This window comes from Eublepharis macularius, chromosome 4 (genome assembly GCF_028583425.1).
Source record: "Eublepharis macularius isolate TG4126 chromosome 4, MPM_Emac_v1.0, whole genome shotgun sequence".
Classification (NCBI taxonomy): Eukaryota; Metazoa; Chordata; class Lepidosauria; order Squamata; family Eublepharidae; genus Eublepharis; species Eublepharis macularius.
In genome coordinates this window covers 161,711,675-161,727,951 of record NC_072793.1, presented here as the reverse complement: position 1 = coordinate 161,727,951, position 16,277 = coordinate 161,711,675, and the positions used below count along the sequence as shown (strand labels likewise).

At 42.8% G+C, this 16,277-nt stretch overlaps 1 protein-coding gene across 1 annotated transcript; it reads right to left on the bottom strand.

Annotated features, from left to right (window-relative positions):
* Nucleotides 1-2,012: 2,012 nt before the first annotated feature.
* LOC129329014 (zinc finger protein 850-like) lies at nucleotides 2,013-15,629 on the bottom strand. Its single transcript, XM_054978396.1, has 7 exons — nucleotides 15,487-15,629; nucleotides 12,653-12,735; nucleotides 11,734-11,860; nucleotides 10,625-10,735; nucleotides 8,889-8,993; nucleotides 4,091-7,771; nucleotides 2,013-2,476 (listed from the first exon to the last, which is right to left on the bottom strand). Exons 2-7 carry the CDS (start codon nucleotides 12,725-12,727, stop codon nucleotides 2,397-2,399), a joined length of 4,179 nt encoding a protein of 1,392 aa, XP_054834371.1. The 5' UTR covers nucleotides 12,728-12,735; nucleotides 15,487-15,629; the 3' UTR covers nucleotides 2,013-2,396.
* Nucleotides 15,630-16,277: the final 648 nt, after the last annotated feature.

The window sequence follows — 16,277 nt, the reverse complement described above, 5'->3', positions numbered from 1 at the left end:
GGTGGACTCAGCCTTCCATCCTTCCAAGTTTGGTAAAATGACTACCCAGTTTCCTGGGGATAAAGTGTAGGTGACTGGGGAAGGCAATGACAAACCACCCTGTAACAAAAAGTCTGCCAAGAAAACATTGTGATGTGACGGCCCCCCTATGGGTCAGTAATGACTCGGTGCTTGCACGGGGGACTACTTTTACCTTTACCTATCATTAAACATTAATATGTCTCTAATTTGTCGTCCTTCTTCCTAACTGCAATCATTCTACCATGTAAAATATTTACATAACAAATGCATTCAATAAAATTTGCTCCTCAAATCACACCAAACTGCTGCATATAAAACTCAGATCTAAAACTTCCAAATGAAAACCTGTTACCAAGTATTCAACATATTTAACATTCTAACTTTTGTTAGCATCCATTATATACAAACAGAGTACCCATTTTGTTTAAATCAATTATCTTAATGTGAAGGGGGCGGGGATTAAGAGACTTAAGATTCCCGCAGAGTTTTCCTGTTCTGTTCTTCAAAAACATTTTCACTGGAGAGGTTCACACACACTGGGATGTCACAGGCTGCTGCACTGTTAAAGCCAGTCCTTATCCCAGGAAGCAGCAGACACATGTCCAGTGTCTTACTCTCTTCGACTCTGTATGCAGTACTTTCTGGGGGGAAAGGGGTGAGCCATAACAAGTTGACCATAAAGTACAGAAACAAGTAACACCATCATCTGAAAAGTCTCCAGACTTGTGTTGGTTGCTATAACATGATTGCCTTGTCAGACCACCACACACTGTGTGATCACAACTCACCTGTTTAAGAACAGACCCAACCTGTGGCTTGCTCCATGTGTCAAGCGCGAAATACACTAGAAAAGCTCTACAGTCTCCATAGTCCAAAGTGTCACCAGTTATTGGCTGTGTTCAGATGATCCAAGTAAATCTCAGTTTGTGATGGAAGAACAAGCCAAAATCCTGATTCATGCACCCCGCACCCTCTGCAGCTGAAGCTATCTGAAGAAGTGAGCTGTGGTTCACGAAAGCTCATACCCTACCACAAATTTTGTTAGTCTTATAGGTGGTACTGGAATGTTGCTCTTTTCTGCTGCCACAGACAGACTAACATGGCATCCCATCTTGTTCTATCTCCTTGCAATTGTGCACAACACTGGAATTGTAAGCCTATTTGCTGCAACATTCAAGCTGGGCACTTTGAACAAACTGATTTGTTCCTTGCTTATAAACCAGGATTTTAAATCACCATTTGTAAAAGTGTGGTGTAGTGGTTAGAGTGTCAGACTAGGATCTGGGAGAACTAGGTTCAAATCCCAGCTTTGCCCTGGAAGCCTGCTGGGAGACCTTGGGCCGGTCACACACTGTCAGCCTAACCTACCTCACAGGGATCTTGTGAGGATAAAATGGAGGAGAAGAGAATCGTGTAAGCCATCTTCGGGCTCCATTGGGGGGAAAGGGAGGTATAAAAGAAGTAAATAAGTGCTACTGCACAACACTTGCAACCACTGAAGAGGGCTAGGCTCCCAACCTACAAGCAGTGTCAGTGTCTGGGCACTGGGCCAGAGGCACGAAGCAAAGTAACAGGTAGGTTGAAAACTGGAACAAAGACCTCCAGCTATGACTTACTTGTACTGGAACCAGCAAGTCTAAGACAAGCAACGGACTGGGTTTGGGTGGAGTGTTTCTACCTACTCCCTCATTTAAAGGGGCAATATGCCAGTTGGCATCAAAAAGAAGCTCATCATAAGAGGATGAAATAGAAAGGAGTCCAGTAGCACCTTTAAGTCTAACCAACTTTATTGTAGCATAAGCTTTTGGGAACCACAGTTCTCTTCGTCAGATGCATCTGGTTAGTCTTAAAGTTGCTACTGGACTCTTTTCTATTTTGCTACTACAGAATAACACGGCTAACTCTTCTGGATCTGATAAGATGATGGTCACTCTGTTTCTGTTAACATTTCTTGGCAACAAATCTGGAAAACATGCTCTTCCCCGGTTTGCTGAATATCAGGCAGCTAGCCATCTGCCCCACAGGCCTTTGCATATTGAGGGATTGTGCAACAAGAATGCCACGATGTTCTTACTTGAAGTGTTTTAATTATTATGCTACTTGTTTTACATTTCTGATGGGATCTGCTCTGAACCTGATTCGCAGGGAGAGCGGAATACAAGTGTAATAAAATAAATATAAACAAATTTACCCTATTCAGATAGTTTCTTCCTATGAAAACTGTATCTTAAATCAAAGTCTCTCTCTCTCTCTCTCTCTCTCTCTCTCTCTCTGAACGAATCTTCTGGTGCCTCCACTGAGCTATCCTCTTGAGGTGGAATGATGACAAATGAGGACCTTTGTCGGGCATAATCTTTTCTCCACAAGTGAGCTATTCATATGATTTTCTTTCCTGAGTTGCTTTTCTGCCGTTTCCCACTCTTAGAGGAGGAGTGTTCAACCATCAAGAGATGCACTGGGATTAAAAAACAAAGAGAATAAACAGCATACAGAAGCGAACTTTTTTTACCTGTATCTCAGCTTGCAAGGTACATAATAGAGTATGTTTGTGTGTGCGTGTGCGCACACTTGTGGGCATCACTGGAATCAGAAGCTATGCTCGGAGCCTCAGGAAAGCCTTTTGGGCCCTCTGAACCTCCAGCTGATTATTCCTTACTGTAGCATCAGACCAAGAAGGACCACCTCCACCTGTATAAAGCTACCCAATCTTGAAGTCTACGGGCAACTGGTCTCCTGCAGAAAGCTGCCATTATGGCAGTAACGTTAGGCTGGGACTTGTGAGAGGGTGTTTCCAGCTCCTCCCCCAGATTGTGAGATTCCCTTCCTCAGGAGGAGAGGTTGGCATCCTTCCTACAGGCATTTTGGTCATTCTTTTCTAGAAGGCCTTTGAGCTGGGTTTATTTATTTAGCGTATTTTTACTTTGCCTCAGCTCAGGGCAAGGAACATGTTTCTTTGTCCTCTCAACAACTCTGTGAAAAGGTTAGGCTGAGGACTGATTCTCATGTTACAAAATGCTTACATCCTCTGTATGGCCACCACTAGGACATTTGCTTACAGGTGTGCTGCAGGGTCTGTGCTCAGAATTAAATTCCCAAGTGTATGAGGCCCAATTTGGATAGGGACTGTAACACGTGAGGGACTTAACCGCTCCCCTGCTGTTTTCCTATTCTGAAACAGCTCCAAAGAGCTGGAGTATTGGTAGCTATATGGAAGCTTCCAGAGGAGGGTGGGGGAGAGAATAGGTTTAAGTCCCCTCTACCCATGCACCATGGTCTCGATCTGAATTGAAACACTCCCCCCACCCCCCATGCACCTGGGAACTGAATTTTGAGCACAGAACTCATAGCCCATTTCTTGTCAAAAGCACTTATGGCCACTGCATAGGAGCCAGAAATCATAAAATCTTTACAGCATGTGAATAAGTCCTGAGAGAATAATTGATCCAAAATCACCCACAAGTTTTCATGGGAAGCAAAGACTGGAATCCAGGTCACACTAGACAGGTCCAGCACTTACCACTACCGAATACTGCCTCCCTACAACAGGGCCTGCAGGGCTGATTCCTGTGTTTTGGATGTTTCAGTCATTTTAAATTAATTAATCTGAATTTTTCATTGTAAAATGCCAATGGTTGAGAAATAACCTAAAGAAAGAAATAAGAAATGGAACCCCTGAGTGACACCCTGATGAAAGGGCGGGGCTATGCAAATAGGGGTTGGCTCAGTTTCAAGGCTTCTTTGGGATTCTACAAAGAACATAAACTGCAATCTAGGACAAAGCTGAAAGTGAGCAAACCCCGAACACTCCAGTCATCAGAAGTGGTTGAGCCCCACCTTCATGCTGTCAGCAACAGTTACCTTTTTACATTCTCCCAGGTAACAAAGTGACTGCAATATACAGAAATTGGGGGAAATAAAACTTTGTGCAGGGTGCCGATATTGCATCGGTGGCAAAACTTTTTCTCCACATGGGGTGCAATGTCTCCATGTGCTCTCCAGGCACATATAGCACTACCACCATCACCCATCTCTGTAACACATACACACTATGTGGTGGAACATCTCTCACCTGAATGGGTCCTTCGTTTTCGTTTGCCTTCCATGTGAACCTTCTGGTGAATCATAAGATGTGGACGATGAGAAAAACATTTCTCACAATGAGGGCATTTATAAGGTTTCTCCCCCGTGTGGACTCTACGGTGAGTCACAAGGTGTGGCTTTTGTGCAAAACACTTCCCACATGCCAAGCATTTATAAGGTTTTTCTCCTGTATGGACTCTTTGATGGTTAACAAGAAGCGATTTATGAGCAAAACATTTTCCACACACTGAACATTTACACTGCTTCTCTCGTGTGTGGATTGTCTGGTGAATTGCTAGGTGGGGTCGTTGAGCAAAACATTTCCCACAATCAAGACAGTCGTAAGGTTTCTCTCTTGTGTGGGATTTCTGGTGTTTTAGAAAGCTTGAGCAACGAGAAAAAGATTTCCTACACTTGAGGCACTCATAAGGTTTTTCGCCTGTGTGCACCCTTTTGTGTATCACTAAGTTTGATTGTCGTGTGAAACATTTACCACACTGTGGACATTCATATGGTTTCTCCCCTGTATGGACTCTTTGATGTGTCACAAAGTTTGATTGTTGAACAAAACATTTACCACACTCTGAGCACTTATAAGGTTTTTCCCCTGTGTGGAGCCTATGATGATCCACAAGATATGATTTGTAACCAAAACATTTCCCACATTCCAAACATTTGTATGGTTTCTCCCCAGTGTGGACTCTCTTATGGATCAAAAGATCTGGTCGGTGAGAAAAACACTTCCCACACTCTGAACATTTATTAGGTTTTTCTCCAGTGTGAATTCTCTGGTGTTTCATACAAACTGACCTATAAGCAAAACATTTCCCACACACTGTGCACTTATATGGTTTTTCTCCGGTGTGGACTCTCCCATGTATCACAAGGGTAGATTTGTCCGCAAAGCATTTTCCACACACTGTGCACTTATAACTTCTCTCTCCTGTGTGAATTCTCCTATGTTTTGCAAGGTAGGATTGACGACCAAAGCATTTCCCACACTCTGAACATTTGTAAGGTTTCTCTCCAGTGTGGGTTCTCTTGTGTATCAAAAAGGCTGAGCTATATGCAAAACATTTTCCACACTCCATGCATTTATAGGGTTTCTCTCCTGTGTGAAATCTCTGGTGTTTTGCAAAAGTTGAGGAATCAGCAAAACACTTTTCGCACTCCATACATTTGTATGGTTTTTCTCCTGTGTGGAGTCTCTGATGGTTCAGAAGGTGAGCTTTTTGAGAAAAACATTTCCCACACTCAGGGCATTTATAAGGTTTCTCTCCAGTGTGGACACTATGGTGAGTCAAAAGGTGTGACCTTTGTGCAAAACACTTGCCACATTCCAAGCATTTGTAAGGTTTCTCTCCTGTGTGGACTCTTTGATGTATAACAAGTAATGATTTTCGAGCAAAACACTTCCCACACTCCAAGCATCCATAGGGTCTCTCTCCACACTCTAAACGTTTACACTGCTTCTCTCGTGTGTGGATTGTCTGGTGAATTGCTAGGTGGGGTCGCTGAGCAAAACATTTCCCACAATCAAGACACTCGTAAGGTTTTTCTCCTGTGTGGACTCTCTTATGTGTAGCAAGGTTTGAGTGTTGAGCAAAACACTTCCCACACTCCAAACATTTATAGGGTTTCTCTCCCGTATGGACTCTTTGGTGTGCTGAAAAACTTGACTGGCGAGCAAAACTTTTCCCACACTCCCAACATTTATAAGGTTTCTCTCCTGTGTGGACCATCTGATGTTTCACATACGCTGAACGGTGAGCAAAACATTTCACACATTCTGAGCATTTATAAGGTTTCTCTCCAGTGTGGACTCTCTTGTGTTGCTGAAGGTCTGACTGGTGAGCAAAACATTTCCCACATTGCAAGCACTCGTAAGGTTTCTCTCCTGTGTGGGATTTCTGGTGTTTTAGAAAGCTTGAGCAACGAGAAAAAGATTTCCTACACTTGAGGCACTCATAAGGTTTTTCGCCTGTGTGCACCCTTTTGTGTATCACTAAGTTTGATTGTTGTGTGAAACATTTACCACACTGTGGACATTCATATGGTTTCTCCCCTGTATGGACTCTTTGATGTGTCACAAAGTTTGATTGCTGAACAAAACATTTACCACACTCTGAGCACTTATAAGGTTTTTCCCCTGTGTGGAGCCTATGATGATCCACAAGATATGATTTGTAACCAAAACATTTCCCACATTCCAAACATTTGTATGGTTTCTCCCCAGTGTGGACTCTCTTATGGATCATAAGATCTGGTCGTTGAGAAAAACACTTCCCACACTCTGAACATTTATTAGGTTTTTCTCCAGTGTGAATTCTCTGGTGTTTCATACAAACTGACCTATAAGCAAAACATTTCCCACACACTGTGCACTTATATGGTTTTTCTCCGGTGTGGACTCTCCCATGTATCACAAGGGTAGATTTGTCAGCAAAGCATTTTCCACACACTGTGCACTTATAACTTCTCTCTCCTGTGTGAATTCTCCTATGTTTTGCAAGGTAGGATTGACGACCAAAGCATTTCCCACACTCTGAACATTTGTAAGGTTTCTCTCCAGTGTGGGTTCTCTTGTGTATCAAAAAGGCTGAGCTATATGCAAAACATTTTCCACACTCCATGCATTTATAGGGTTTCTCTCCTGTGTGAAATCTTTGGTGTTTTGCAAAAGTTGAGGAATCAGCAAAACACTTTTCGCACTCCATACATTTGTATGGTTTTTCTCCTGTGTGGAGTCTCTGATGGTTCAGAAGGTGAGCTTTTTGAGAAAAACATTTTTCACACTCAGAGCACTTATAAGGTTTTTCTCCCGTGTGGATTCTCTGGTGATTGACAAGGTATGACGGGCGAGCAAAACATTTCTTGCATTTCAAACACTGATAGGGTTTCTCTCCACCATGGACAGTCTGGTGTTTCACAAACCCTGACTGGTGAGCAAAACATTTCCCACACTCCAAGCATTTATAGGGTTTTTCTCCAGTGTGGATTTTCTTGTGGCTTATGAGGTGAGGCTGCTGAGAAAATTGCTTCCCGCATTCCAAACATTTATAGGGTTTGTCTCCTGTGTGAAGTCTCTGATGGTTCAGAAGGTGAGTTTTTTGAGAACAACATTTTCCACACTCCATGCATTGATAGGGTTTTTCTCCTGTGTGAGTTCTCTTGTGGGTCAAGAAAGCTGAGAAATATGCAAAACATTTTCCACATTCCATGCATCTATACGGCTTATCTCCTGTATGAGTTCTCGTGTGGTTCAAGAAGGCTGCGGAATATGCAAAACATTTCCCACACTCCATACATTTATAAGGTTTCTCTCCAGTGTGGATTCTCTTGTGCCTTATGAGGTTAGGCTGCTGAGAAAATCGCTTCCCACATTCCAGACATTTATATGGTTTATCTCCAGTGTGGATTCTCTTGTGGCTAATGAGGTGATGCTGCTGAGAAAATCGCTTCCCACATTCCAGACATTTATAGGGTTTGTCTCCTGTGTGGATTCTCTTGTGCCTCAAAAGCTGCGATTGGTGAGGAAACCATTTCCCACACCTCAAGCACTTATATGGTTTATGTCCCAGATGGACTTGACGGTGCCTGGCAAGAGTCCGTTTCTGAGTAAAACATTTTCCACATACACGGCACATATTCTTCCTTTCTAAATTTTTTCCTAAATAAAAAGAAAATGGATAAAGACACTGAACATCAAAACATTCCTTCTGAAGTTTTTTACATCATATATATTTTGTACCCCAGCGTTGCAGAAACATATACTTTTGCCTTGCTTGTTTCTTTTTTCAGTTTGCATAGCAGGGCCACACATCAATATTAGATATGCAATACTTGGTGAGAAACTGTAACTACAACAAATTTATCTATCTGGAAAATACATATGCCCACCTCTCCAGAAACCTGTCTGAGGTGGCCTGCAACTAAAACAAAAACATTAAAGGAGTCATTAAAACAAAGCCATTAAAAACAAGGCAGGGCGTAAAAGCAGCATAAAACACAAAGAAGTCTAAAATGGTTTTGATAAATCAGTCCTCAGGCCAGAGGCAGACCACAAAAGAGATAAAACACCTGAAAAACCTAGCATTCTACATGGAAAACCTTTAAAATGCCTGACAGAGGAATATCACCATCTAGAGAGAGGACAAAGAGAGGATTTTGAAGAACCATTAGGATGTTACCCAGCAACGAGTGAGTGAGAGGCCTGGATAGTTCCCTCCTGGGAGATGTGAAGGCCTGTGGGGTAGAGGTAAGGGAACAGGGATGGTGTCTGAATAAGAACTTCCTTCATGGAAATTACTAATGAGAAGAAAAAAAGATGGTCCCCAGAAGAAGCCTTTTTAGAGATACCTACATGTTCATTCTAAATCAACAATGGTTCTGCTGAGACATTTTCACTTAGGTATACAAGGAAGAATGTATCCAGTCTTCGAATTGGATCCAAAAACCTGAAGGGATCAGTTTCTCACTCACACCTTAGCTATGAAATTATTGATTTATCTGTTGACTCTGTACACTACTGTTTACTTTCTGCAACAGAACTCATTATAGACTCCCAGCTATTAGCCCCTTTACTCTCTTGCGATAAAAGCTGTATAACCAACCAAGTCTGAGTATGGCGTGACAACTGCTTTGTGATGATTACTAATGAAAAAATCTGGCCCAGTTTGCTGACAGGAGCTAAGCAAAAGAGTTTATGTAATAATAACAGCCAATAGATCTGTTATCTGGTTTACTGCTCCCCTCCCCCACCCCCACAACCTCTGGTGTGCCAATACCTGCGCTGGCGCCCACAATCTTTGTTTCTTCCTGGCAAATGGTCACCCTAGGGGCTTCTTGTTCCAGCTGAGTAATATCTTCAAGTTCTGGGACAAGAAATCCTTCTGAGGAAAGAAGAGAGCATTATGAAAAAACCCCCTAGGTTTTCGGGCATTTTACTTGTACATCTTTAATTCGAACTTTTTCAGATTGGTTTTACTTATTTTTTATTTACTTACTTCATTTATATCCAACCTTTTTCCCCAGTGGGGAGTCAAGGTGGCTTATATCATGCTCCGCTCCTCCATTTATCCTCTCAAAAATTCTGTGAGGTAGGTTAGGCGGAGAGTGTGTGACTGGCCAAAGGTCACCTAGTAAGCTTCCATGATAGAGTAGAGATTTGAACCTAGTTATCCAAGATCCTAGTCCAACAATCTAACCACTGCACAAACCATTATCCAGTTCCCAAGGCCCCAAAAACTTGGGTTAAGTAACAAAAAGCTTAAATGCATATGCGTAAAGCAAAGATAAGCTTAACCCAATGCAGAATTAAAATTTCAGGTTAGCATAACCTTAACATCCAAAAGGAATCCCAAATTAACGACATTTAAGCCTCATTGAATGGAACACAAAAGAATCAAAATTGTTTTTAATTAGTTCTGTTTATGAATTAAAGAAATGTTACTATGAATTTTAATTGACTAATCAATATATAAAACTTGCTAGATTCCTAAGCAATGAAGGAGCAGTAACATCAAGAGAATGTGGTAAATTTATTATATTTATAGTCGGCCTTTCTTTCATGTAACTCAAGGGGGCCAAATAGTGGGCTCACAGGAAGTCTCACTTCCAGGCACTATCCCCACAGAAGCCTTCTTAGCCAAAACTAGAGATGGGCATGAACAGCAATACTAACTAAAAAAAACCCACGAACACCCCAATCTGCTGTTCACGAACAAGCTGTTTGTGAGGCCCCATTCTAAACGAACAGGTGGTCATTGCAAGCCTCATTCATTGCTGTTTGTCAAGCCAGACAGTCTGGCACCTGCAATCAATTCCCTTGGCAATTTAGACAGGGATTGTCTGAACTCTGTCTGAACTCCTGCTGTTGCCCTGGAAACCCCAATCTAAGTCAAATTTAGCTTGATAGGCAGGATAGGCAGTGTGGAGCTCCAAATTTGTTACAAGGGAACAAAGACCAGGGGGGAGGGGGGCTCCCAGCTCTGAAGACAGTTGCTGTTGGCATTTTGATAGAGAGAGTGCATTGGAGCTTGAATTTTCTTTGTGTGTGGTGGGATAGGGATCTAGCCCTTCGAGTTCCAGAGCTGCTGCCAGGCTCAGGGCCAAGCTATTATTTATTATTGGTACCTTTCCTGCTGCCTGCTAAAGTAAGGTTTCTAGGAGTGGTGCAGTACGGATCTTGACTTGGATGATGGCTGGAGGAGAGCCTGCTGGCCCCCACGAACATGTTTGTGAACAGGGCCATGTTCGTGGTTGTTCGTGAGTCCCTGTTCGTGGATGGCAACGAACAACCAACATGTTTGTTTTTTTCTGTTCGTGCCCATCTCTAGCCAAAACAGGGTAGCTGTGCCAGGTGTCTTTAGATCACCACATAGGACAATTTAAACAGTTTCAACTTTGAAGAAAGAAATACCTAAATTCATTCTCAAAGAATCTCACTCTTCTCATGTTAGCTGTACGTCCTGCAAGAGCACTGAAAATTAGGATGGGTCCACCCCAAAAACAAGACATTTACCTGAACCAGTGTGGGAAATCTTTGCTTCTTCCAAGCCCTCAGAATCCGGCAACCACGGCATGTCTCCATGTTCCAGCTGAGCAATGAGCTCCGGCTTTGAAGCCAGAAATCCTTCTCGGAAAAGAAATGAACAAGAGACAACAGCAGGAATTTAGCATTTGTGTTACTTTATTTCTGTAATTTAATTTATTATTGCAGCACACGCTTTCGTCCTCCTAGGATTAATTTTAAGAACAAATGAATTTAACAATGCATGCAGAATAGTCATTAAAGAGCAATTGTCTAAATATACCATTGGCAAGAAAAGTCAGGTACAAAAACAGATATTCTTAGTGACTGCCCCTCACCCTTGGAATACACTTTGATGGAGACTTGTCAAAGCTGGAGACTCTTCAGCAATATAAGTTATTCTCATCCACTGTTGATTTTGATGGCCAGGGAGAGGGAAGCAGCATATTGTTTGTTTAATGATTAAGTTTTGGCTACCTACCTCAAGCTTTTGGGATGGAGCAGGCTAGAAATCAAATTAAATCAATGTGTCACAAATAAACTGTTGACTGTGGCAGAACACAGTTTTTCAGGACCATATTATGACGTCGCACTGGCAAAGAACATTTTCATCTTAGTGGCTCATTTGGGGATGCTTTTCCAAGTGGTGAAGGGGCTTCAAAATAGGTCTTCAAAAAATCACTAACTCTCAGTATCCCCTACTTCAGAGGAGTCTTCTTGAAAATCAAATGAGACAAGGATATCACACAGGCAGTGTGAGGTACTCAGTGGCAAAGGACATGGTTAGCATACAGAAAGCTCCAGGTTCAACCCCCGCCACTTTCTGGTCAAGGATCTCAGCAGGATTTAGGAAAGATTTTTCTTAGCCTCAGATCCTGGAGAACTGTTGCTACTCAGAGTAGACAATACTGAGAAAGATGGATCAATGGCCTGACTCAGTGCAGGCTAGCTTTATATGTTTATATCTGTAGACTCTGGATAAAGTAAGGAAGAAATCTAAGCAAATAGAGAAGATAATCCAGTCCTGAAAATGTGAATGACAGTGAAAAAGGCTGGCTAAATCTCCCATTGTCTATCAAAGAAAGCAGCAATAACCTTACCCAAAGAGACCACATTCTCATAATTTTCCACCATAACATCCTTATATAAGGCTCTTTGGTTAGGATCCAGCAGAGCCGCTTGCCCAGCTGTGAAATGCACAGCCACATCTTCAAAGGTCACTGGGCTCTGCAAAGATAAAGAGCACTGACTCAATACCCATCATCCCCCAAATGCTCTCAGTATTACAAAAAATGGAAGCATTAGAATTCTGGGCATTACCTGTATCATGCCACACTGAAGGTGGGAATTTGTGTACTGTTTATTTATAGAAAACTTTATACTTTGGAACTCGCACGAAAGTTTTCATTTTAAAATATGCATAACAGAAAGAACCAGATGGCTTCCATTTCATTTTTTGTCATGGTTTTTCAGAACAGGTAGAAGCACAGATCTAATTGCAAAGAACACCAGATATACTGATCTGAAAGGTATAGGCAGAAGAGGTAACCAAGATTGAAACAAGGGTCCTGGACGTGTAAAAATTGTCCTTGAGTTGTACAACCAGAAAAGCAGCTCTGCCAGATCTCTGCTGGAAGAATTTTAGGGCTCTATCAAATCAGGCTACAGGGGGTTGGGATCATTTTTTTAATGTTCCCCATATAAAACACTTCCTGCATGTAGTTAGCTAGCAATTGAGGACAAGAACATTTCTGTTTAGCCCTCTCTCTGATATGCTAGTGTGCAATCTATAGGGAGTATTTAACAAAATAACCCTTCCCCTGCAGTCTGAAATAGAATAGTCGTAGAATTTTGCTGTCTCAGTCTACCAGTTCATGCAGCTTGGCCCTTTGAAAGATAATTTTTAAAGGATCCAGAAAAGAGACCCAAGTGCACATTCTCTTTGAGTTTTGATCCTCTTCATCACATCTTGGTCCCACCCCACCCCCTTACCGAAGCTCACAACCTGCCATCTCCTACCTCCACAGCCTCTGATGCAACCTTTGCACTTCGCTGAAGAAGAAGGGACAATCCAGATTGACGTACAGACATCATTCTTCACTCTGTAAGGGCAAGAAAGGGAAAAGGGCAAATCAGTCAGGTGACGGCGAGGCCTGCATTTTCCAATATTTCATTGTATATCAAGGACTGATCTTCGGAGGGGGAGGCACAAAGAGAAACAGAAGAGGGAAAGCAGCAAGAATTTCAAGGCACTACCAAATTCCATGTCCCCAAATCTTTATAAAGCAAGTAGTGGGTGGTGAAGCCAGCCCCATTAAGGTAGACAGTCTGCATATGAACTGTCATAGATACAGTTAGAACTATAGGGGAACAGTTGGTGGATTTGATCAAGAAAGTGATACAAGACGCCTTTGCACATAAAAACAGGGCTAGCTCAGTCCCATAACTAGACAGGCCACAAAGGGAGTATAGAGACCTAGAACAGAACAACCTTGGAGAGGAGTATGAAACAATGGAGCAACACAGTTGAATTGCCCTGTGTAGATTAGAAGTGCTATCATATCAGTAAATATAATATCCCAAAGCCCAGGAGGAGGGAATATCTGAGAATGGTAGGAATGTCTAATGTTACAGAAGCTGGCAATATTATTCAAGGATAAGTGCATTGGGGGAGGGCCGAAAGATATTGAGATGTATGAGAAACCTGTAATCACTAATTTTACATAGACTTTGTTAAGATAAAAAGTAGCATGTATGTTTCAAGAAGATGTTTCAAATATGGATAACCTTGTTCGGCGTGTGAAATCACAAGATAATAAGTTAGCCAAGAATTTGAGTCTTTGAAGCAGGATAGACAGTTATTGTCAAGAGAAGGTTCTGAAATCCTATAAATATGACAGACTAAATTGATCAATAGCTTCTCCTTAGAAGAGGCTCCTTGCCTGTGACCTTCGTATCTTCAGGTAAGATACTTTTTTGGACTCGTGTAATGGCTCTTCTTTAATGATCAATATAGTTATAATAGATGGTATGATTTTCTTCTGTTGATTGAATTGATATTAAAAATACTGAATAATTATTTTGTAATAATAAAGGCTTAAAATGGAAGCAGACATTCCATCATCTTATTACTTGCGTACAATACCCAGTAATGAACCAAAGATTGTTATCTGTGGTGTAGCTCTAGCCAGGAAGTAAATGACTTGATGTATGAAAGTTAACGAGATGCTCACGGCTTATTAAGTGCACACTTCTATCTAAATCAGGCCTGACCAGAGTCATCCAGAACACAATGCATCTGGCAAAGTGGGCTGGCAAAGGTATTTCAGGGGGGCAAGCAAATAAAAAGTCCCACTCCCAAAGCCTGTTGGGCTTAGGTATATAAAGGCTGGCTCATAAAAAGGCACCTACAATGCAGGGAAACTAGGGGAAGAGAACAGGCATCCAATGGCATCTTATAGATCCAGAGGAGTTAGCCGTGTTAGTCTGTAGTAGCAAAATCAAAAAGAGTCCAGTAGCACCTTTAAGACTAACCAATTTTATTGTAGCATAAGCTTTCGAAAATCACAGTTCTCTTCGTCAGATACATGGAGGGCAAAAAGAGAAACTGGTCAGATATAGAGGAGGGGGGGCAGGGTAGATGCAAACATCTCCTTCTGATATGCAGATGCAGACAGATCCTTTTGGTGTGGGGATCAGTTTGCTTGTGTAAAGGTTCAAAGGAGTTTGCCATGTTAGTCTGTAGTAGCAAAATCAAAAAGAGTCCAGCAGCACCTCCAAGACCAACCAATTCCACTGCAGCACAAGCCTTCGAGAACCACAGCTCTCCCCGCCAGATGCATCTGACAAAGAGAACTGTGATCCCCGAACTAACAATATTTATATCAGCAGAAGCTTTCAGTGAGTCAGAGATCCCTTCATCAGATGCCTTGGAGAGTATATCCCTCGGCTGGTGCTGTTACATTCAGAAGAGGTTAAGTGTACTCTAGAAGCTTGCACTTGGGTTTCAGTTTATAACATCAGATACCTCCACAAGTTTACTGGCAGGCTCAAGCACATCTGGGACAGACGTAGAGTGGCGGACCATGATGTCATGATCAAAGAGAAAACAATGTGGGTGGTGGGATTCATTAGAACTTCTGTTCTGCTTCATGCAATGCATCCTGTATACAAGGGAAGGTCTGGACATACCAGACCAAGGCGGTCCACTGAATGCCCACCTGACCAGTTTAGTCTGGCCAGAGCTTCATACTTGCGGATTTCCTTCTAGTTCGTTTGCTAGAGACCCTTGGAAGTGCCGTTCCCTTCTCTGCATCTCAGCCACTTGATGCCATTTGCTCTGCAGACCATTTCCTGTTCTCCCGCAGTGTGTTGCGATCTGAATTGTTTTGGTATGCATTCCCACGGCACACACGTCCCAAACGGGCCCGAAGCGACAAAGTGACACACAACGGCAATCCACCGAAGAGTTACTTCCTTCCAACCCCATTGCAATCAATAGGTTTAGATTGGTGCGGACTCTGCACAGGGTCGCAGTGCTAATATCACATCGCCGCTTCCCGCCGTCTTAGCCAGTCCTCCGTCCATTGTGAACGTGACCCCCCCTCTACCCCTCTTCCGACATGGATTCTTCGCCACCCTTTTGGCCTCACTTGTTTCCAAGCGCTTCCTCACTCCGCTGTGCGTTTGCTACTTTCGCCCTTCTCCTACCCACCTTCAGGGCGGCCAAAGGAGAATCCAAAGGGCAGCCTCCGCCTCTCCTTCTGCAAACCAGCCAAGCTAATGCAAACTCGGATAAGGCAAGACCGACAGACAGACGCCCCCAAGGCTGCCTGCCCCTTCGCCCCGCTTACCAGTATTTGCAGGGGCGACTGCGGCCGCTTCCCCAACGTTGATACAATCCCGCCAGCCCTGTCTGCTCGCGCAAGGGCGCTTTCTTTGTCCCGGGTCCGCTACGGGCCACAAGATCAAAACAGCCAATCGGTCACCCAGACTCTCATCTCGGTCCATTCACAAGAATTAAGAAAGGAAATGACCGCCATCTGGGAAGAGGCGCTCCTGGGAACTGTAGTCTTTACTCGGAAAACGTAGAGGATCCTGGGAATCGTAGTTTCTGTGCGTCCTACTCTACTCCTACTTCCTTTTGCCTTCACAATGAAGGCAAAGGGAACCTTCACTCTTCTATGTCACTAAGATCAGCACAGATTAGGAAAGGGAAAGAAACCCTTCTATAAAATCTCCTTTTAGAGTAAGAGCTCAGGATCTCATACTTGATATCATCTGAACCCTAACCTTGGGTGAAAGAACACAAGAGCCTGCAGGATTGGACCAATGTTCCATCTGGGCCACCAAGGATTTCAGCACAAATTGGGGTGGAGGGAAAGTCCAGCATCTTCAAAGAACCTCTCTGAAGCCTTTCATTGGCAACCTTAATGAACTCAGTTCTCCAGGCTGGAACACACAACCTTCCAAGAATTTATTTATTTGCAAGATTTCCCCCCTCCTTTCTGGCCTGAGGGGGCCACCAAGGCAGCCAACAAATTCAAATCTCATCTTAAAAACCATTAAAATCAGTACACAAATACAGCATTAAAACAATTTAAAAGCAGCATTTAAAATAAATACAAAAGAGAACAAAAGTTAA